Consider the following 24,339-nt stretch of genomic DNA (forward strand, 5'->3'; position numbering starts at 1 on the left):
GCGGTGGACTTCAGAAAAAGCTCCCACATGCATAGCTCCCTTACCACGGTTGCTGAGCTCCCAACCCCCCTCCCCCAAAACCCACTACCCACAAATATACAACACTACCATAGCTCTTAGGGGTGAAGGGGGCACCTACATGTGGGTACAGTGGGTTTTGGAGGCCTCCCATTTACCAGCACAAGTGTTACAGGTAGGGGGGATGGGCCTGGGTCCACCTGGCTGAAGTGCACTGCGGTACCCACTAAAAGTGCTCCAGGGACCTGCATACACGCAGGCCTCTAGGACTTGTTGCTGCTGTATAACTTTGGCACACCAGTTTACACCTGAAGACTAATCTCTCCGAAAACGTCCTTTGTTGGAATAAGCACGCTTACTCACAGTTAACTGCAGATCAGAGGTTGTGCCCCACTGGCAACGAGTCTCCCTGGTACTGAGATTAGCAGTAGGTCAGAGCTGGCAGAATGCTGTACAATGCCCTCTTTCAGCCACATTCAAGGTAAGAACTAAGTTCTCTAACGTGGCTAACACATGGAAGGGATCTAAAACTGGCTTACAAAAATGGCCACTACCTCATGGACTACCGGAAACAAAACTGGACACACTCTGACCCAGTAGGCAGGGGGAAAAGCACCATGGGAGAAGAGCCTACCAACTACCAACATCGTGAGACTGTAACACAATCTAATGAAATCACGGAGCCCAATACCCTACACCCACCACAATGCAATGCTGATGTGACCCTGTAGTGCACCCGGAGAGCCACATCTGACCCAGGGAAAGACTGTCACAGGACAGAACACATTCTGCTGTCATGGAGGTGGGTACGGCATTTGAGGCTGGCATAGAGGCTGGAAAAAAAGTTTTTTTAAGTGGGTTTTTTTTTTGGTGGGAGGGGTTTACTGACCACTGGGGGAGTCCAGGGAGGTCATCCCCGATTCCCTCCAGTGGTCATCTGGGCAGTTGGGGCACTTTTTTGGGACTTGTTCGTGAAAAAAAAGGGTCCAAAAAAAGTGACCCAAAATCGCGGCAAAAACACCTTTTTTTTTTTTCCATTATCAGCTAAAGACGCCCATCTCTCCTCGGCTGATAACCACGCCCCAGTCCCACCGTCACCACGCCTCCAACACGCCCCGTCAACTTTATTCGTTTCCGCGATGGAGTGCAGTTGGAAACGCCCAAAATCAGCTTTCGATTATACCGATTTGGGCAAGAAAAACGCCCATCTCCCGATTTGGATCAAAATATAGGCGTTTTTCTCTTTCGAAAATAAGCAGGATAGTGCCATAAAGGCGTTCGCCAAGTCGGTTGATAACAAATACAAGGTTATATAGTGGTCGGAGGTAGGTGTGAATCAGGCACCATGAGGGTCGAAAGGAATAAAGATTGTATATTGTAATTGGTGCCGAAAAATCACAAGGTTAGCACGATTCTATAACTGTGCCTATAGTTAGAAGTAGTTTACAGAATATTCTCATGTACTGTTCTTGCTACTAAAATTTAGGCGCACCCATTTAGGCTACCAAAATCCAGGCCTAAATACCTGCGCCTAAGTTAAGCACAGATCGGCATATTCCATAGTAGTGTGCACAGTTTTTTGAAATGCCCATGACCAACCCATGCCACAACCACTTTTCAGCTGCACGCATTAGAAATTGCACGCACCACCTTATAGAACATGCCAGAAAGTTGTACGTGTAAATTCTAATTGAAGCCAATTAGTGCTAATTGGTTAACAATTATCGGTGCTGATTAGCTTGTTAATCAATTAAGTTGTGTGTGCAATCTGGCCATAAACTTAAGGCACTATTTATAGAATTGTGTGGTGGGGGGGGGGAATAGTATGCATCTGAAAAGGGACATGGTTGTGTTGGGGCATTCCAAAAAGTTACACATATAGTTATAGAATACTGAATCAGCACATCCAATTTGGGTACCAGTATTTCCACCAGGTTTCAGCAGGCCTTAGCCTGGCGCCCAATGTTTGGGCACGGGAATCAGCGCTAAGCCCCGAATTCTATATATGGCACCTAGTTTCATGCAGTGATAAGCACTTAAATTGTCAGAACAAGATAAATTAGCATTTTTCATGGCACTTAAGCTATAACGAGCACTAATTGGCAATAATTACAATTTATGCACAGAAATTGGTAAGCATATTGTATAAAGAACTGCGCCTAAATTGCAAAGTGCACAGTTAAAAATAAACGCGCCTAGCTGAAAAGGGGCATGTTTATGGGCATTCCGTGGGCGTTCCAACAGTTTCGCATGCAATACAGAATACGCGTCAGTGTGCCTATATCTACTCACATGAATTTACACCAGGTTTTTATTGGCGTAAACGGAAAGCATGTAACTTTGACATCTGTAGATACTGCAACAGCGCCCTGGGGACATCCAAAAGATGTAACTGACCAAAGGAGCCCGGGAAATCTTCCCTAGAAAAGGAAGGAAGAAAAATAGGCTGGTTCAGATGAAACACTGAGACCACCTTAGGCAGGAAGAAAGGCACAGCACGTACCGTTACTCTGGACTCCGAGAATTGTAGAAAAGGGTCCCGACAGGACAGCGCCTGCAGTACAGACACGCGTCTAGCCGATGTCATGGCCACCAAAAAGACTGTCTTGAGAGTCACATCCTTCTCTGAAGCGGCTCGAAGGGCGAACACTGGAGAGCCTTCAACACCAGCCCCAGGTTCCATGCTGGACTCGGCGACCAGACAGGAGGACAGAGCCGAAGCACCCCTCTGAGAAATCGAGCAATGTCCGAATGAGCAGCAAGGGACAAGCCAGAGACTTTCCCTCGAAAGCATGCCGATGCTGCCACATGGACCCACAGGGAATTGTAAGCCAGACCTTTTTGTAAACCATCCTGCAAAAAGTCCAGTACCGGCGAAATAGTAGCCCGCGTGGGAGTGATCGCCTTTGAAACACACCACGCATCAAACTTGCCCCAGATCCCAGCATAAGCTGCGGATTTGGACCGCTTGTGGGCCTGCAAGAGTGTGGAAATTACCTTGTTAGAATAGCCCTTGTCTCTCAATTGCACCCTCTCAAGAGCCAGGCCGTAAGACCAATTCGGCAGGGATCCTCCATAGACACCGGACCCTGAACCAACAGGTTCGGCACCAGGGGCAAATGCAATGGAGCCTCCATCATCATCCGACGGAGATTCGCATACCACCAATGCCTTGGTCAGTCCGGGGTGAAAAGAATCACCAATCCCCGGTGTAGACGAATCCAAAGAAGGACTTGCCCTATCAAGGGCCAAGGAGGGAACACATACAGGAGGTCCGCAGGCCAGGGTTGAGCCAGTGCATCCAACCCTGCCGAGAGAGGATCTCTCCTCCTGCTGAAAAAGCGAGGCACTTGGGCATTTGCACTTGACGCCATTAGATCCATTTCAGGTGTCCCCCATTTGGCACAAATCTGAAGAAAAACTTCTTCCAGTTCAATTTGATGCCTGCTGAGAAAATCGGCTTGCAAATTGCTCTGACCTGCTATGTGAGCAGCTGACAGAAGCTGCAGGTGAAGCTCGGCCCAGTAGCAAATCTGAGCGGCCTCCACGGCCAGGGCCCTGCCCTGAATGCTGCCCTGACGATTTATGTAGGCCACCGCTGTCATGTTGTCTGACAGGACCCAGACAGCAAGCCCCTTCAGAGTCTTTTGAAAGGCCATTAGAGCCTGGAATATCGCTCTCAGTTCCAAGCGATTGATGGACCACCCCGCTTCGACGGTTGTCCACTGACCCTGAGCATAGCTTCCCTGGCAATGCGCTCCCCAGCCCAAAAGGCTGGCATCTGTTATCACCAGGCACCAAGAAGGAAGCGCAAGTGGCATTCCTTGGCTCAGCATCCTGTCGGAGAGCCACCACTCTATACTGAGCCGAGCAGCAGGGAGCCATGTGAGTCTGCGTTGATATTCCTGGGAAATCGGAGACCACTGTTGAAGCAGGGCAATCTGCAAAGGCCTCATATGTGCTCTCGCCCAAGGAACCACCTCCAAGGTGGCCATCATCGACCCCAGCAGCTGGACAAAGTCCCAAGCTCGCGGGCGAGGCATCTGCAGGAGCAAACGGACCCGATTCTGAAGCTTGCACCGCCTTTGGTCGGGGAGGAAGACAAACCCCGAGGCCGTGTCGAACCGGACCCCCAAATACTCTAGAGACTGCAAGGGGGTCAGGTGACTTTTGGGTATATTGACCACCCAGCCTAGCGCCTGCAGGACTGTCACCACTCTGGCCGTGGCAAGACGACTTTCGGTTGTCGAATCCCCTCTGATGAGCCAGTCGTCAAGATAAGGGTGAACTCTGATACCCTATCACCTGAGGCAGGCAGCTACGACCACCATTACCCTTGGAAAAGGTACGGGGAGCTGTGGCTAAGCCGAAAGGCAAGACCCGAAACTGGAAATGTTGTCCCAACACCGCAAACTGGAGAAACCGCTGATGCAGGGGCCATATAGGAATGTGCAAATATGCTTCTTTTAGGTCCAGAGAAGTGAGAAAAACTCTCCTGGCTGCACCACCGCAATGACGGAGCGCAGGGTTTCCATACGAAAGTGTCGTACTCTGAAAGCCTCGTTGACACTTCTTAAGTCGAGGATCAGTCTGAAAGACCCGCCTTTTCGAGAACCGACAAAGTAAATGGAATAGCAGCTGCGACCGTGTTCAGTGGGAGGCACCGGGATCACCGCTCTGAGGTGCAGCAAAACTTGTAAGGTCTCCTCTACCACCGCCCGTTTTACAGGCTGTGCCGCATCGGGACTCCACAAACACATCTCTCACCAGGGCACCAAATTCCAGTCAGTAACCTTCTCTGATCAGGTCCAGGACCCACTGATCCGAGGTAATCTTGGTCCACTCCTTTAGAAAGAGGGAAAGACATCCTCCTACTGCAGGCATGGAGGAGTGGGCCGGCGTCCCATCATTGTGGAGGACGTCCCTGAACTCCTGGCCTTGAACCGGCCCCTGCGGAACGTTTGTCCGAGCGAAAGGAGTTCCTCTGCTGAAAACGGGCACGTTGAGAAAACCGAGCAGAGCGCCCCGGGCGATACCTGCGAGCTTCACGGAAGCGAGGTCTGGAAGAGGAGGGAAACACCGGACCCTTGGAAGAAGGCCTCGGCCTATCCTCAGGTAACCACTGGGGTTTAGAGTCCCCCAGGTCTTTCACAATCTTCTCCAATTCCTCTCCAAATAACAGGAGGCCCCGAAAGGGTAACCTCACCAGCCTTTGCTTAGAAGCCATGTCAGCCGCCCAATGCCGCAGCCAAAGAAGGCAGCGGGCAGAAACCGCCACAGACATCTGTTTAGCCGAAGCTCTGACCAGATCATAAAGGGCGTCAGCCAAAAATGACAGGGCCAACTCCATCCGCGGGGTCACCTCAGAGAGGGGGCCCGCACCAACGGCGGGCTGTTCCACCGCCTGCTGTAGCCAGGAAAGACATGCCCGGGCTGCATAGGAACTGCAAATAGATGCCCTCAAGGCAAGGCCCGCAATTTCAAAGCCACCGGTCCTGCATGTCTTTCAAAGCGACCCTTCCTTCTTCTGGGAGAGTGGTCTTTTTAGTCACTGCCATGACCAACGCATCCACTTTAGGCATTCCCAAAGGGGCCAAGTGCTCTTCACTCAGAGGATTAAGCTGCCCCATAGCCCTGGCCACTTTCAAAGGCCCATCGGGGTCAGACCATTGAGCAGAAATAAGCTCCTGGCTGGAGTCATGCACTGGAAAGGCCCGAGTAGGCTTCTTAGTACTCGCCATCCTAAGATTAACAGAGGAGGCCTCGCCTTCAGCAGGATCATCAATCGAGAGGGCCTGCAAAGTGTCAGTAATGAGAGCTGGCAGCTCGTCGCGGTGGAAAATCCGGACCGCAATTGAGATCATCCAAATCCAGTGGCAAACAGGCACCCTCCTCTGGATCACCCGTCCCTGAGGGCCTGCCAGATCCCTCAGACTCTCCATAGCTCGACCATGGGGGGGGAAGGATATGCGCCACTTTCAGACGGGGAATTTACCCGTCTATGTTTAGCATGTTTCCAACGCTCTGGGGAGGAAATAACCTCTGAAGCCATCCCCGGGGTAACACCCCCCGGAGGGAACCCAGGATGCAACGCACTGTCAGACACCTGCAGCAGAGCTCTTTTCAGCATGAAAGCCTTATGCATTAAAAGCACAAACTCAGGGGAGAAAAACTCACCCTGACCCTCCGCCTGCGAATTAGGAGAAACGGATGTAGGAGCTCCTCTGGCAGCCTCTAAACGAGGCATCCCCCTGCACTCAGACTCCTCCGCAACCGCGAGGGTCAAGACATGCGGCGCTTCCAAAATGACACCCACTGCCTGCTCCATCGAGCGGGAAGAATCGCTTGCCATGCTCGTACTAGCGTGAGCATCTAAGGAGCACGTTTTACACAGCCCCGCTGCTGATCTGCGTTTACCACAACGGGAGCAGCGCTTAACTCCCTCAGCAACCATCATCCGACAGGACGGAAATATAGCAAAAAAAATGGCGGCTTCGCACCAAAACTTACCCCGATCGGAACGGCATCCGCGGGACCTCCCCGGAGGAGCTGGGCACCACTCTCACCTCAAAAGACCGAGTCAACGAGCTCCGGTCAAGCTGCACAGAACCAGAATCTCTGGAAAAAGCCTCAGAACAGCCACGCAGAAAAAGCATTTTTTTTTTTTTTTACGCTGTGAGGAAAGTTGGAGGCAGGGGGGAATGGGTAAGGCAGGGAAAGGGCAAACCTATATGCCTTTAAAGTGGGCACCACCAGCCACAACACCCCTGCTCAACTGGCAAAGCACAGGAGCCACCCCACGCAGTCTGAAATCCAGGAGCTGATCAAGCTACGTCCACATCTGCTGGGAGATAGAGAAATACTGAAGGCAGTTGGGGGCTAGCCGTCCAAGGGTCACTGTGGTTTTTCAGTGTTCTCTATCTCCACCTGCTGGTAGGCGGATACAACCCATCAGTTAATGGATTCATCTGCTGCTGATGACAAGGAAACTAGCTTTGTTGCTAAGCGCAGGAGCATATGAGGCACAACTCATTCAAGTTCTCTAACTCCACCTGCTGGTGGATGGTCACAACCCATTTGTATGGGCTGATCCTTGTGACATAATGGAAATAGCAATTGCCCCCGACAAACCATCTCCCTCACTGCCCACGCAACTGAAGCCAGTATTGAGGGGAGTTTGAAATAATTTTTATCCTAAAGATGCCAAATTAAAAAGCCTTTTCTGCCCCCTCCCTTTTTTTTTTTTTTTTATATTGTCCTGCAATGGCCTTTTTTTTAGGGGGGGGGGGGATGAGTCACTGGAGCAGCTCAATCTCTACCTCCAATCTGCTGACAAGGGGACACAAATCGATGATATGGAACATTTTAGTGGCGTAGAAGGATATGAGCTTAATTGTCAGAGTTATTGATTTTGCTGGATCAGATACAAATGTACATGCTTTCATCTCCCCCTTCCCCCCCCCTGGAAACTACTGATAACTAAAACTAGCTGGGTGGATACCTAAGCCCATCAACACATCTCCAAAGAACAAAACTCTGAAAATGGACAGCAATCACAGAGACTGGAGTTAACCAAAGACAGTGAAACTCCACCTATTCTCAGACAATGACTCAGACTGAAAAACCCATCTACCTATCTAATACTCTCAGACAAAGAGGCAGATGCAGCAACCAAACGTAAAAAAATCTAAATCGTTAAAGTCCCTAACGATTTTAAAATAACGAAAAATGCACCAAAAAAAAAAGTCACACATGCTGAGATCGGTAGTGAAACGTACAATGTATCAAAGAATCACAATACACATCGTTAATCGGCCCCCAAATCATGCGCAGAGCAGCCAAGCGTTATGTTAGCTGCTCTGCGCATGCCACAAACAGTCAAAACACAGTCAAATCGCAAGCACATGGCTCCCAAATAAAAACAAAAATAAAAAAAAAGGGTCGGGAGGGGGCAAGGGCGCTCATCAGGAGCGTCCTGTACAGACGGCCTTGCCCCCCCCCCCTCACCACTTTCCGCCGCTCCCCCCACCCCGAAAAATCAAAATTCTAGCAGCCCCTGCCCCCCTCCCTTCCTCACTACTCTCTCACCTCAGCTCCGCCTCCCGACATCCTCCGTCCGTGCCCCGCCCCCTTTTGGGGTCGTCGCCGCCATTCCTCTCCTCCATCGGGCCCCCCTTCCTCTTACCGGGCCCGTGCAGCGCCTCTCTCCTCTGTCCGAAGGCGCTGCACGGGCAAGAAGAAAGCTGAATCAGCTGATGCCTGCCTTCGCGATGGCGCGTCTTTCTCCTGCTGCGCCCGCCCCTGTCTGACGTCAGTAACCTACGTAGGTTACTGACGTCAGACAGGGGCGGGCCCAGGAGGAGAAAGACGCTCTATCGAAGCTAGGCGAAGGCAGGCATCAGCTGATTCAGCTTTCTTCTTGCCCGTGCAGCGCCTTCGGACAGAGGAGAGAGGCGCTGCACGGGCCCGGTAAGAGGAAGGGGGGCCCGATGGAGGAGGGGAATGGCGGCGACGACCCCAAAAGGGGGCGGGGCACGGACGGAGGATGTCGGGAGGCGGAGCTGAGGTGAGAGAGTAGTGAGGAAGGGAGGGGGGCAGGGGCTTCTAGAAGTTTGCTTTTTCGGGGTGGGGGGAGCGGCGGAAAGTGGGAAGCAGCGGGGGGGGCAAGGCCGTCCGTACAGGACGCTCCTGATGAGCGCCCTTGCCCCCTCCCGATCCTTTTTTTATTTTTATTTTTTTATGTGTTTTCTGAGGTCCTTTGGACCAATCACAGCGCTTTTAGCTCTGCTAATGCGCTGGGATTGGCTCAAAGTTTGTTTATTTTTTCACTTAACACTTTTTCCTGGCACAGAGCTGTCCTAACGAGAGGTCCAGACCTCTCGTTAGTTTTCCTGCCTTTTTCCTGCGTAAAGGCAATCGGAAAAGGTTAGTGCATGTCGTTTCAATGGGGTTTTCACACTAATTGCTCATCTCCATTCCGTTTTCGTTAGCTGCTACTGTCGTCGGAAAATAGGCTTAAGTGCATGGAAAGGATAGGAAATTCTTCCCTGAGGGCTCATTTAACGATGAAAAACGTTTAGTGCATCTACCTCAAAGACTCTTAATCCTGTCAGATGCCATATGGATGTGTATATCACAGATGTCCAGACAGAAAGTCTTATGATGTCATTAAACATGTGACCAGTTACCATGCCCCATCTCAAAACCAGATGAAGCCAGTTCTCAGACACTCCACCTGACTTCAGCCTAGGGTCCAGCAAGAAAATATAAAAAGCCTGGAAAATGCCCAGCTGTCTCTTGGGATCTGGTTCTCTTCGCTCTGCCTCTCTGCTGGACTTCACACACACACTGATAAGACTTTCTCCAGGCTCCAACAACTCTGCAACAAAAGACTTCTGTTTCAGCAAGGATCTCCATCACTTCACCAAGCAGCCTCTATCGAAGTGAGTTACCATTATCCACCATAATTTATAATTCACCAGCATTTACAATGAAGTAAACAATATACAGGCTGGGAGTATTTCATTTACTATAAAGACAGTATTTTCAACTGGCTCCTGTTCAACCAAACTCTGATCTCATGCATTATGTTCAAGTGTGTGATGGGAAAAGATGTAGAGTTTGGTTGAACAGCAGCCAGTTGAAAATACTGTCTTTATAGTAAATGAAATACTCCCAGCCTGTATATTGTTTACTTCATTGTAAATGCTGGTGAATTATAAATTATGGTGGATAATGGTAACTCACTTCGATAGAGGCTGCTTGGTGAAGTGATGGAGATCCTTGCTGAAACAGAAGTCTTTTGGTACAATGAACTTACTGCTTCTGTAACATGTATTTTGTTTTTTTTTAATAAGTTAGTGTCTATTGCATCAACCAGATGTGTTTAAACCTGCAGCTGTTTTATAGTCTTCTTAGTGATGTGTGATTTCTTTACATCTTTTCCCATCACACACTTGAACATAATGCATGAGATCAAAGAAATCACACATCACTAAGAAGACTATAAAACAGCTGCATGTTTAAACACATCTGGTTGATGCAATAGACACTAACTTATTAAAAAAAAACAAAATACATGTTACAGAAGCAGTAAGTTCATTGTACCAAAAATCTGAGAAATTGTAAGTATTTCTAATGCATTCTCTTTTGTCTACTAAGAAATGCCTTGCCTTTGAGTATGCAGCTCTTTGCACCATCCACTTTCCCCTTTCTATCCTGAGCCTATGTTGAGAAGCAGAGTAGAAGGAAAAAAAATAATAAAGAGATAATGGGGGCCACCTCAGAGGTCTGCAGGGGCCACCATTGGCACCTAGGCCTTCCATTGAAGAACACTGTGTTAAAGGATTACCAGTGGTTTTTACAGGTCGCATGTCCTTAAATGCCAATGAGAATGCATTGCACTTTGAAGTATTGCTGATGATGGCAAGGAGCTTTATGACCCTGGGTGACATCCTTGAGCATATGCCAGTTAGGTTCATCAAGCTCTATATGCTAATAGTGCACACAATTCAAGTGATAGTCTACTATTAATATTCAATGACTGCAGGACAGGCAATGATTGAAGCTGCTGATTTTCTTCTCTGGTATACTGAGGAAAAAATGGTGAAATGAAATGATAAAAAAAAATGAGCCAACTGATATCAACGATTAAGCCACATCAAGATGGTAAAGGAAAAAAAGATTAGGCCAAGGATCATTTTAGTATGAAGACTTAAGCTACCATTATTAATACAATTCTCAACATCCAGGAACTTAGATGGCAGCATTTGAGCAACATGAATACTCAAGTAGGGGACGGTTAATACACAGTACAGAGTGTTCTCAGAAACCAACTCCAAAATCCAAATGCAGGAATATCACGCAGAAAAGAAAAAATAACTTTCTGGTTAAAGTATATTACCAGAACTTCTAATTGGTGCACAAGATAAACTCAGAACTTTATGTATATATATCCAACAGCTAACAGCAACTACGTATGGGTATACATACGAAATTCTGTTGACAATGGCATCTTCATCTTCTTGCTCATCTATAAAACAAAAAGTAAATCCTAGGATTACTTTCATTTCTTTACTATTTATTTATTGCATTTGTATCACACATTATCCCACCTATTTGCAGGCTCAATGTGGCTTACATAGTTTTGTTAACATAGTCATTGCAGGGTGACAGATCCATTTAATATTGTGACGAGGTTAAGTAAGGGTAGAAGGAAGAAGGAAAGGGGTGATTAAGGTAGTTATAATAGGTGGGCTATCTTGACTGAGTGGGTTGTCGGGTGGATTAGTGTGACTGTTAGTTCTCATTGTATGCCTTGTTGAAGAAATATGTCTTCAGAGATCTGCGAAAAATAGTTGTTTCGTCGATTGTTCTCAGGTCTGTAGGCAATGCATTCCACAGTTTCGTGCCCAAGTACGAGAATGTAGTATCGTGCATCTGCTTGTACTTTAGTCCTTTACAACTGGGGAAGTGCAGGTCGAGGAATTTGCGGAATGCTCTTGTGGCGTTTCTTTCATGTTAGAAAGCTCTCTAATGTGAGAGAGGACATTCACTGAAAGGAACCACCATCTCAACATTATTTATTTTATTTTTGTTACATTTGTACCCCGCACTTTCCCACTCATGGCTGTGGATGAATGACCTAAGTTTTACAGAAATGGTAGATGTACAGAATGGTGTTCGGATAAGAGGTAAAAACAAAGCCAGTAGTGGCATAAGAGTTTGCCTATGGGAGGTGGCTTAGTAACATGGTGAGAGAGGAGGATGGGCAAACTATGGTTTTAATAGACATCAAATCTGGTACTACTTCATTGAAATTTCTTATGAGGAATGGTATAAATAAACGCTATCCTGTTTTATGAGTATCTTTATATGAAGTGACTTGCATTTTCATTGGTCTATTTCAAGACATCAAGGACTGTACCTAGGCAGACATTTGTTGCAGATAGGAAGCTTAACATCCTTCATATTACTGTAATTAAACAGAAAAGTACAGCAATACAAACTCTCCACTCCCCCCCCCCCCCCCAAAAAAAAAAAAAAAAAAACCCAGAATGGTGCTGAATTCAAACAAGTTCCTTAGGAGGTCTTTTACAAAGTTGCGCTGGCATTTTTAGCGCACACTAACCATGTAGACGCCCATAATGTTCCTAAGGGTACGATTAGAGCACGCTAATTTTTAGTGTGCGCTAAAAATGCTAGCTCACCTGAAGGGGCCCTTAATGAGATGGCAAAGTGGTGGATCAAGACAGTGCAGTGGATGTTATCTTTCTGGTCTTCAATAAGGCTTTGGACACCATTCTACATAGAAGACTGGTAAGTGCATCGGCCTCTACAGGAGCATAAGCAGAACTCTGTGAATTGTGCTTTTAATCTTTTAATACATAATTAAAAGGTTTCTAGGGTAGGTATGAACTGTCAGAGTTTTGAAATCCCTCTAAATTGCGCATAATGCCACTGCAAGACTAATTTCTGGACATTCTAGATATGAGCATATCACCCCCATTTTGAAGGCATTACACTGGTTGCCAATTGAATACCACATCCATTCCAAGATACCATTATTAGTCTTTAAGGTTTTGATTAACAAAATTTCTCTGGTTGTTTCAACTTTGCATTTGCATCAGCCATCTTACTCTCTGCATTCAGCAGCTACTTATCTATTGGATATGCCATCTTTTCATACGATGTATCTGGAAGAGAACAGATTATCTATGTTCTATGTAGCAGAACCCAAAACGTGGAATGAGTTACCAATGGATGTCCGCTCTTTGAAAGATATGAAAGATTTTAAAGTTTCTCTTAATTTTGACAGGCCTATAATTAGATTGCTTGACTTTTATGGAATAATATTTTGAATTTTTCAGTGTAGAATTGAATGTTCATGGTATTTTAAGGTTTGTCTGTAAATGTATTGGATTATGGATGCAATGCTGTAATCCACCTAAAATATCAAAGATAGTGCGGAATATATAAATAGATGTATCCAAATACATCTTACTTCGAAACCAAGTTATGTGGAGCTTGACCTCATCTCAATCTCTCAAATTTACTGCTAACATTCACTTTTGTACTTGCATTATAATCACACAGGGCTTCCTTTGGGAGTTCAAAGGATGTAATATGATAGACAAGCTATCAAGGTGTATTTGGAAGTTGCTTCTAATCAGGCACAAGACCTGAGGGCAATTTCTCCATATGGGTTAGTTTTGCACATACCGTGCTATATGGTGCTGTTGAAGTTTATTTTTATATTTGCTGTTTGTATTTTTTTTTATAAATCATTTTTTATTTTACTTATCAGTGTTTCTACACTGGGTGAGCTTTGTTGGGCTGGGAAAGAGGTTCATAAATCTTTCAACAAATAAACTGGTTAAACAGAACTCAGTGGTGGTCAATGGAGCTCATTCTGATGAAGACAAAGTGATTAGGGCTTAGTGACAGGATCAGTATTTTCTATATCTTTATTTAAAAAAAAAATTATAGAACTTGAGAACAATATACTGTTTTTTCTTCTAGAAGACATAAAAATCTATTACAGAACAGCTAAAATACAGAAATGAAAAATAAAGAATTTGAATGCAAAAAAATCTAGAACTATGCAATTACATTGTAACATGGTAAATGACGGCAGATAAAGACCTGAATGGTCCATCCAATCTGCCCAACAGTCACTCTCATTATCGACTCATGATTAACAATGAATGCAATATAAAATACTTTATCATTCTCTCTCTTTGGCATTTCTGGGACATAGACCAAAGAAGTCTGCCCGACCCTGTCCTAGGTTCCAACTATTGAAGCTGCCCTTGAAGCCCACTCCAACCTGTCCAAATCCATGTCATTTGCGGGACACAGACTGTAGAAGTCTGCCCGGTCCTGTCCTCACATTCCAAATCACTGGCATTTCCATCGAAGATCCCTCCAGCCCATCTTAAACCAGTTTGCCATATACAGGACCCAGACCGTACAAGATTGCCTGGCACCAGCCTTAGTTCTTCACAACCAGAGTCGCCATCTAAGTGCCACTTGACATGCAAACACATACAAACATTTTTGTCTTGTTTTTTTATACCATTCATTTTCTAATTAGAGATCCTCTGTAGTCATCCCACACCTTTTGAATTCTGCTACCATTTATTTTCTCTCCACCACCTCCCTTGGGAGGGCATTCCAGGCATCAGTCATCCTTTCCTTGAAAAATAGTTTTCTTAAGTCTACCACCCTGCAATCTCAATTCATGTCCTCTAGTTTTACTGTTTTCCCTTCTCTGGAAAATATTTGTTTCTACACTAATGCCTTTCCAGTATTTAAATGTCTGTATCATATCTCCCCTGTCCCCCCTTCTCCTCTAGGGTACACATATTCAGGTCTTCCAGTCTCTTCTTACACATCTTTTGGCTCAAGCCCTGTACCATTTTTGTCACCTTCCTCTGGACTGCTTAAAGTCTTTTTAAATCCTTAGCAAAATTCAGCCTCCAAAACTAAACACAATACTCCAAGTAGGGCCTCACCGACGAGGTATGCAAGGAAGACCATATTTCCTCCATGGAGAACAGACGAGCTTCCACCCAGGAAACACATAAGCTCGGGTAGAATGCGCTTGGAATGTGGATTGAAGTGGTTTACCTGCTAGTAAAGACACAAACGTGATAGCCTCCTTGACACAGTGAGCAATCGTAGCTTTGGAAGCCGTATTACCTTTTTGAGGTCCCAAGCAAAGCACGAACGATCTGACCGACTGAACTCGTTGGTCACTTCCAACACAGCAATCATCAAGAAAGTGGGAAGAAACAAAGGTTTATATAGATGAAAAGCAGAAACCACCTCAGAAAGAAAAGTTGGTACTGTGTGCACCACCTCTCCCCAGGAGAAATCTGCTTGGACTGACACTTGGACCTCTGAATAAAAAGAGGCCGCCCCAGATGAGAACACCTGATAACTGTAAAATGAGGGTGAGCCTGACCCTACTGTAAGGAACGGTTAGACTTGACCTCAGGAAGACACTGAGGCGCGAGTCAACCAGATCTTTCACCAACTTCGCTAAGCCCTCACCAAACAGCAGATTGCCCAGAAATATGGAGCATAACCAGCAACTGTATGAAGCTGCACCTACCCCCTAGTGGTGCAACCACAGTAAAGGATGGGCTGTGCCCGCCAAGGACAACCGCTTGGACAATGCCTGAATCCAGCCATACAAGGAAGTTGATAAACATGCCAGCCCCTTCTCCATATCCGGCACGTTCATAAAAGGTCGACTATCAAACTCCTGGAAGAAATCAGATAGCTGTTGCACTCAGCTAAGGCACACTCTAGCAGCATACAAGCTGCAGATAACCATCTGCAGAGAGCCCTTCTGAACTGACAGAGGAAGGCTGCTGTGAAACCACTAGTTAAGGCTAAGTGTGGCTTGGAGGACCCAAGAGAGAGAGAGAGATGAACAGCTGAAAAGGAACCACCGAAGAGGTCTGTGGAATCTGGCCCATGAAAGAAAGTCCCAGATAGAGGCCATCGTGTCCAGAATATAAACACATCCCCAGACCCTGGGACATGTAAGGGAAAGTAGATCCTGACCTGGGTGAGAATCTCATGTTGAAAAGCAACAGGAAGAAATGCCACCCCTAAGCCTATATTGAATAGCACTCTAAGATACATCAAGACTTTTGCTGTAAACAATCGACTCCTGGAAAATAGAACAATCTCAAGGAGTATCTATCTTGGACGAAATCTTGGTAGGAAGAGTTGCATCTCAGCTGATCAATGAAGTATGGATGAACCTGCCATATGTCCTTGTGAGGAAAGGCTGCCACAACTATCAGGATCTTGGAAAAATGTCCGATGACTGGGAAAGGCTGAACAGCATGGTCATAAATGGATCAACTTCTCCAAAGGATAGCAAACCACAGAAATCTACCGTAGGAAGGTAAGAGGATTTACAGGACTCTGCCCCTTGCCCCTAACAGTCCTTAAAAGGACTAGTCCCACCTGGAAGAAGTGAGCCAGGAGGAATCTAAACCAGGAAGTATATACAACAGGGCCTGACTGAGGTTAAGGAGGCCCAAAGGACTATTTATTGACCATTTTCGAAAGAACTGCCCACCTGGCTGGTTGGCTAGAAACATCATGGACCACTTATCTGTGGAATTTACTGACCAGTAGCAGCCAGACGGCATTCAAAGATGTTAATCCCTTTGGGACGGTCACCTATGCAGAAGTGAAACGTGCCATCTTGGAAAGGGCAGGCTACAGCCCTGAGGCCTATCGGCTGCTGTTCCGGAAGGGGTACCTACAAATTAAAAGCCCATCAGCTGCAGTTCTGAACGGGGTACCTACAAATTAAAGAAAATCCCCTGGAGTTTCAATCCCCGGAATTTCTTCTACCAACTTAAGGAGGTTGCCTGGCGATGGCTGCAACCAGAAGGAAAGACTGGTCTGGAGATTGCAAGAATTGTCCTCCTGGAGCAGTTCCTTAAAGGGTTACCCCCATCTATGAAGGAGTGAGTAAGGCGGCCCTCTAAGTTGACCTCGAGAGTGCTTTAGAAGCTGCTGAAGTCTTCTACCAAGCCCAACCAGAATCAGAACTCTATAAGAGAATAAGCAGGCTGGATGTCCTGGGAAAAAGCTGGACCAGACACCCAGAGGGATCAGAAACCACCCAGCAGCCTGGTGTCTCCAAAGACGGGATCGAAGCAATGGAGGCCCTCCTCCCTACGAACATACTGTGCACCTTTACCTCAGTCGTGGGATCCATACTTCCCCACCTGTTACAGATGTGTGGAAAAAAGTCACATACCTAGAGACTGCCAGAATATGGCTGAAGATGCCATGGATGTGAATATGGTAACCACTCATAACTGTAATTTTGTGGAAGCTTTCAATCCATGAAGCAGAAATTGTGTGCTACAAGTGGAGCTGTAAGGACGCCCATACCAAGCACTAGAGGACTCTGGCAGTATCAAGACCCTTGTCCAGAGAGAGATAAATCATTTGCAGTTGAACTACGAGCAAACTGTGACCTCGGCATGTGTACATGGTGATTAGAGACAATATCCAACAGCTCAAGTGTCCTTCAAAACTCCTGTAGGGCAAGCTCATCTGGAACTAGCAGTTTTGCCATAGCTGCCTTACCCAGTAGTTTGGGACAGGGATTTTCCCCAATTTCAGCACCAACTGGGCCCAGCTGATCAATGGCCCGAAGAAAGAGGTGGAGTCTTCCCCCCCTCCCCCCCAAGATCTTCCTGCTGGAGGATCCCGATTTGTATACAGAAAATCCAAAATTGACCAAACCGTAGATGGAGATTTGGAGCCGGGAGTAAGATGGTGGGCAGGACAACCCTGACTTGTTGAATACCCTACCAGAACGGGCACAGGCAGAGGATGAGTCCCTTAAAGCAGCCCAAGCTAGAGCTGTTTCAGTAGATGGGAATTCTGTGGGCAACCTGGACCCCTCTAAGATAGCACTCTCATATTTTGTAATAAACAACCGCCTGCTGTATAGGATAGCCAAGGGAACCCTGGTGGGGTAAGAGGTATAGCAACTGTTAGTTCCTCAACCCTACTGTATGCAGGTCATGCAATTAGCTCAAAGTCATCTACTAGGTCACCTGGGGGAGGAGAAGATGCGGGAGCAGATTCTGGCCTGGTTTTTCAAGCATGTTGAGCTTTTTGTTAGTCCTGCCTAACCTGCAAGCTGAGTAGTCCTGTGAGAGTTCCACCTACCCCTTGATAGCAGGTGTAAATCCCAACATTAGCTGTTAGGACATCGATCTTTATTCCCCTTCTGAAATGGGAACATGTACCTTTTAGGCATGCCAGACCACCCCCCCCCCCCCCCTAAGCAATTGCACAAATGGGTTTTTGACATGCATATCCTGGCTTTGTAGAATAGGAATTTAGACTTTTATGCACATCTCAAATGTGAATAGCCTTTCTCAAAATGACTGCCTAAATATACTTTACTCTAAAGCTCAATAGAACAGCATCCTTGAGCAGATCAGTAGTCATCACTGAACAGCAATGCCCACGACTATAGCATTTCAAACCCAGACAAGACAAAAAGCATGACAAAATATAATCAAGGGTCATTAATTTTTACCTGTTGTGCTGTAAAACAAAATTTAAAAATTACAATTTAAAATTTTACTTGCCTGCTTTTCTCTTGTATCTTCTGATAATGAAGTATGAAAGAATGTAGAGAATTGCAAACAGAAGAAAGCAGATCTAAAAAAAAAAACGTTAAAATATTCTCAAATTTTACAATGACAGTTGTAAATTTTGATGTTGCATAGGTTAGACACATCCATGATAGTATTTGTTTTCCATGTTATTTTATTGATTTTACTGACAATGCTATATGAATTTGCATTCTATGGTTTTTTTGTTTGTTTTCCTGGTTGGCAGTGGAGTGTTTTATATTGAGTCTGTGTAAACTGAGCTGCGTCTTTAGCACCTGGCTTGTTTCTTCAATATACCACACTGTTTACATTGAATGATGTATACCACATTGGAGGATGAACATATGAATGATCCCCTTATTCTGAATGTTTTCCCCATGTGAATGACTGTAGAATCCTGTCAACTGTGTTGGCAGTTTGGCAAAATATTAAACACTCCAATGCCAACCAGGATGCCACCTCTATGAGATAGTACTTTAGAAAACCAGAACACTGCAACAATGATCACTAAAGAACACTAAAAGAAAGTTTTAAGACAATCCAGGAATATAACACCTTTGAAAAAGTCAAAATGATGAACTATTTTGACACCCACCAAACAGGACAAAGATCTGGGCTTTCTATTCCACTATAAACCATAACAATCTGCTGCTTTGTCACTCTTTTATTTGTAATACATCTCTCTCCGTCTCTCATCCACCCAGCTCTCCCTGTTTCTCACCTAACCTACCCCTCCCTTTTCCTGTGAGACTATCATTGGAATGCCTCTGTGCTTCACTTTATAATCTGATATTTGTCAACATCTGCTTATTTCTAATCTGAAGAAGGGTTACCTTTGAAAGATAACCAAAAGATGTATTAAGTTAGTCCAATAAAAAAGATATCATACTTTCTTTTCTTTGTATTATTTCTATTTATTACCTTAAAAAAAAAAAAAAGTGGACTAAAATGGCTACCCCACCACTTTACAAAAGTACATGGTTTGGAATAAGGTATCTTTCAAAGCTATCACCAAAATAGGGAAGATAGGGCATCCAGATAGCGAGGTTGCAATAGAGAGCATAGCAGACCAGGAATCTTTAAAGAAAAAGCAGACAGATTTTCAAGATTGCACGTTATCACTGTCAACTGCTGAGCAAGATGTAAATAGAAACAAACAGTCTGAAATGTCTATATGTGGCCAATGTAACGCCAATTTTTTTTTAAGGTTCTAGATCAAAATGGAGACCATTATAAAGAACAAAATTACAGAGCATATTCAAAAGCATGGATTAATGAGACAAAGCCAACATGGATATAGTGAAGGGAAATCCTGCCTCACCAATCTATTACATTTCTTTGAAGGGGTGAACAAACATGTGGATAAAGGTGAGCCAGTTGATATTGAGGGGCATAATTGAAAGGGGCATCCACGTTTTCCTGAGGACGCCCTTGCAGGATGTCCCGGTGAAGGGGCGGGGAAACCTCGAAACAAGATGGGCATCCATCTTTCATTTTGATAATACGGTTGGGGACGCCCAAATCACGAAATTTAGGTCGACCTTAGAAATGGTCGTCCCCGATTTTCGGCAATAATGGAAACCGAGGACACCCATCTCAGAAACGACCAAATCCAAGCCATTTGGTTGTTGGAGGAGCCAGCATTCGTAGTGCACTGGTCCCCCTGACATGCCAGGACACCAACCAGGCACCCTAGGGGGCAATGCAGTGGACTTCATAAATTGCTCCCAGGTGCATAGCTCCTTTACCTTGTGTGCTGAGCCCCCACTCCCCACAACTGTACACCACTACCATAGCCCTTACGGGTGAATGGGGGCACCTACATGTGGGTACAGTGGGTTTTGAAGGGCTCATATTTACCACCACAAGTGTAACAGGTGGGGGGGTGGGCCTGGGTCCACCTGCCTGAAGTGCACTGCACCCACTAAAACTGCTCCAGGGACCTGCATACTGCTGTCATGGAGCTGGGTATGATATTTGAAGCTGGCATAGAAGCTGGAAAAATAATTTAAAAACATTTTTTGAGGTTGGGAGGGGGTTAGTGACCACTGGGGGAGTAAGGGGAGGTCATCCCTGATTCCCTCCAGTGGTCATCCTCTCATTTACGGCACATTTTTGTGGCTTGGTCATAAGAAAAAAAGGACCAGGTAAAGTCGTCCAAGTGTTTGTCAGGGATGCCCTTTTTTTCATTATCAGTCGAGGACGCCCATGTGTTAGACACGCCCCAGTCACACCTTCGCTATGCGTCCGACACCCCCCCCCCCCCCCCCCCCCCCCCGTGAACTTTGGTCGTCCCCGTGAAGGAAAGCAGTTGCGGACACCCAAAATCGGATTTTGATTATGCCGATTTGGGCGACCCTGTGAGAAGGACGCCCATCGTGCGATTTGTGTGAAAGATGGGCGTCCTTCTCTTTTGAAAATAACCCTGATTGTGTACCTGGATTTTCAAAAGGCGTTTGACAAAGTACCTCATGAAAGACTCCAGAGGAAATTGGAGAATCATGGGATAGGAAGTGGTGTCCTATTGTGGATTAAAAACTGGTTAAAAGAAAGAAAACAGAGAGTAGGGTTAAATGGTTAGTATTCTCAATGGAGAAGGGTAGATAGTGGGGTTCCGTAGGGGTCTGTGCTGGGACCACTGCTTTTTAATATAATGACCTAGAGATGGGAGTAACTAGTGAGGTAATTAAATTTGCTGACGACACAAAGTTATTCAAAGTTGTTAATTCGCAAGAGGATTGTGAAAAATTACAAGAGGGCCTTACGAGACTGGGAGACTAGGCATCTAAATGGCAGAGGACGTTCAATGTGAGCGAGTGCAAAGTGATGCATGTGAGAAAGAGGAACTGATTACAGCTACGTAATGCAAGGTTCCACGTTAGGAGTCACTGACCAGGAAAGGGATCTAGGTGTTGTCGTTGATGATACATTGAAACCCTCTGCTCAGTGTGCGGTGGCAGCTAAGAAAGCAAATAGAATGTTCGGTATTATTAGAAAAGGAATGAAAAACAAAAATAAGGATGTTATAATGCCTTTGTATCGCTCCATGGTGCGACTGCACCTCGAATATTAATTCTGGTCGCTGAATCTCAAAAAAGATATAGTGAAAATTAGAAAAGTTACAAAAAAGGGCGACAAAAATGATAAAGGGGATGGGAAGATTTCCCTATGAGGAAAGGCTGAAGCGGATAGGGCTCTTCAGCTTGGAGAAGAGACGGCTGAGGGGACATATGATAGAGGTCTATAAAATAATGAGTCAAGTGGAACGAGAAGACATGAATTACTTGTTTACTCTCTCCAAAAATACTAGGACTAGGGGGCACACGATGAAGCTACAAAGTAGGAAATTTAAAATGAATGAGAGAAATTTTTTTCTTTACTCCACGTGTAATTGAACACTGGAATTTGTTGCCAGAGCATGTAGTAAAAGCAGGTAGCTTAGCGGGTTTTTAAAAAGATTTGGATAGCTTCCTAAAAGGAAAAGTCCATAGACCATTATTAAAATGGACTTGGGGAAAATCCACTGCTTATTTCTAGGATAAGCTGCATAAAATGTATTGTACTTTTTTGGGATCTTGCCAGGTATTTGCGACCTGGATTGGCCTCTGTTAGAAACAGGATGCTGGGCTTGATGGACCTTCAGTCTGTCCCAGTATGGCAATACTTATGTATTGTCACAGTAAGAATTCAATATTTTTGAGTGCCGAGCATTTGAGCAAAATTGTGATATTGTGGCTATCACTCAAGACACTAATAAAGATAATTTACATGCATCATCTTTATTGCACGTACACTGGAATCCTAAAAGCTGAAGCTCAGTACAGCTATGAACCCGACTTTAAATAATACAGACATAGGCCAACTTCAGCTCTCATGCTAGGGCCTATTGCCTGAATAGGTCTCAGATTTGCGTACAGTGAGACAGACATTGCTAAATATGGCCAAAGCTGCAAGAGTGACAACAACTTCAACAACAACTTTGTTTACAAAAACTGACTTCATGGTCACAACTCCTCTGTTCCGGCCCCTGTGTTTTGGTTCTCCAAGTCGCAACACTGGAAATACCCAAAAGGTGGTGTTTGAAACTGTGAGGCCTGCTTTACCCAAGAAAATGTATAAGAAGCCTAAAAAAAAAAAAAAAAACCCACCACACATGAAGTTATCTGGGTTTTATATGTAGCAGTTGTCCAAGGAACTGCTGTCAGTGATGCAGATGACCGGCCGCATTACGAAGACATCGCAAGCATGTTAAACTTGGCCCTACTATCTGCATCACCAGCCTGAGAGACAGAGCACCTGATGGCCTTCCACCTGCACCTGCTTGCTGTCCAACCGTTCCTGCTAAGGCACCTGCTGTTCTCATAAGACACAGCACTCTACAGCTCTGTGACCAACACTGCCTCCAGTGTCCCTGAGACTGGGAGAGCCCTTCAACATCAGTCAAGTTGTAACTGCCTTTTCCTATAGTGCTGGTGAGCTAGAGGTTCTAATCAGGACATCCTATATAATAAAAAGCACCTCCAACATTCTGAAGCCAGCAGCCTTGCAGTGAAGCCTGAGGTGTTCGTAGGCATCATAATAGCTCCGCCCACATTCTCAGCTGATTCCATAAATGCATCTCCAACGTTCTGAAGCCAGCAGCCTTGCAGTGAAGCCTGAAGTGTTCGTAGGCATCATAATAGCTCCGCCCACATTCTCAGCTGATTCCCAGGCAAGGGGAGGAGTTGTGTCCCTACTCCTCCCCCTGCCTGGGAAACAGCTGTCACTGCGCCGCTCCCTGCCACTTCAGAGCAAATGGCAGGAAATGGCACAACAACCTCCCCCCCCTGCTCGGCGCATCAACAACCCCCCCCCCCCCCAACAGCACATCCACACACCCACCCCCACATATGTCCCTCCCTCCCAGTTCAAGGGCCATCAAGCCCCTCCCACCGTGTTCCAGACTACCCCCCCTCCCTCACATTCAAAACCCCCCCTCCGCTTTAATGTCCCCTGCACACCCGTACCGCGACCCTTTGTACACCACCCTTTCCTTCGAAATACCTCCCCTGAAGCTGTCGCGGACCTCTGCTGAGCTGACGGATATCAGACGCACGCACATAGACTTCAACAGATGCTCAATCATGAAGCCACGCCCCGCAGCCGAGAAAGAACAGAACTTGATACTCACTGTTTTACCATCAGTTTGGATATCTTAGCATAAGTGCATCATCTCCGATTTACACTGTTTTTACTACTGCCAAAAATAAAAAATATGAACGCAAATTTATTATAAATGCCTGAGCTTTGTGTTCTCTTCTTTTCACTTTGTATTTTGGGCTTTAAAGACTTGGGTCTATAGTTGGAGAGACATTTGTTATACCTGATCTGAAATCCCAGAGTGCTATCTGTTCATATATTGCTATTATTTGTATGTTCCCTCATTGCCTATCCTCTACCTGAGGGCCAGGCTCGCCTAAAACAACAGTAGGACAACTGGAACTCACAATGGTAAATTCAAACTACTAAGTAACCTGAAACAATATACATACTGGGTGAAAGAACAGCCTGAACAAAACAAAACAGGCCTAGGAGGGTGGAAATGAATTCTAGACCCTAAAACAAATTTTGCAGAACTGTCTGTCCAAATCAACTATCACATCGGGTATTCTGCTCAAGGCAATAGTGAGATATGACTGTGTGGACTGAAGACCACGGTGCAGCCTTTCAAATCTCTTCTATACGAGGTTCATCTCAAGTAGGCTGACATAGCCATGGCTCCGACATTGTAAGCCCTGACATGACCTTCAAGAGTCAGCCAAGCTTGGGCATAAGTGAAAGCCAGTTGGAGATTTTGCATTTCCTGATAGCAACATCCATCCAGTTGAGATCAAAAGAAACAAAAAGCTGGGTGAACTGTCTATGGGTCCTAGTCTGCTCCAAGTAAAAGGCCAATGCTCACTTGAAGTCCAAGATGTGCAGTGCACTTTCACCAGGATGGGCATGAGGTTTGGGAAAAAAAGCTGGAAGATCAATCAACTGGTTCAGATGGAACTCAGACACAACCTTAAGCAGGAACTTAGAAGGCATGCGGAGAAGTTCTCTGTTATGATGAAATTTGGTGTAAGGTGGATCAGCTACTAGGGACTGAAGCTCACTGACCCTG

General features: G+C 45.7%; 1 protein-coding gene across 2 annotated transcripts in view; it reads right to left on the reverse strand.

Moving 5' to 3' along the window:
* The window catches only part of LMBR1 (limb development membrane protein 1), a 291,341-nt gene that overhangs the window by 249,739 nt on the left and 17,263 nt on the right, over positions 1-24,339 (reverse strand). For both annotated transcript variants that reach the window (XR_003941628.1, XM_030198592.1), the window contains exons 2-3: positions 18,168-18,240; positions 11,011-11,050 (exon numbers count right to left, since the gene is read on the reverse strand). Coding sequence is in view for 1 of the 2 variants with exons in the window: in XM_030198592.1 (XP_030054452.1) it covers positions 11,011-11,050; positions 18,168-18,240 (113 nt within the window). In the remaining variant the exon portion in view is untranslated. The remainder of the gene's footprint in view (positions 1-11,010; positions 11,051-18,167; positions 18,241-24,339) is intronic.

Source organism: Microcaecilia unicolor, chromosome 1 (genome assembly GCF_901765095.1).
Source record: "Microcaecilia unicolor chromosome 1, aMicUni1.1, whole genome shotgun sequence".
In the NCBI taxonomy this organism is placed as follows: Eukaryota; Metazoa; Chordata; class Amphibia; order Gymnophiona; family Siphonopidae; genus Microcaecilia; species Microcaecilia unicolor.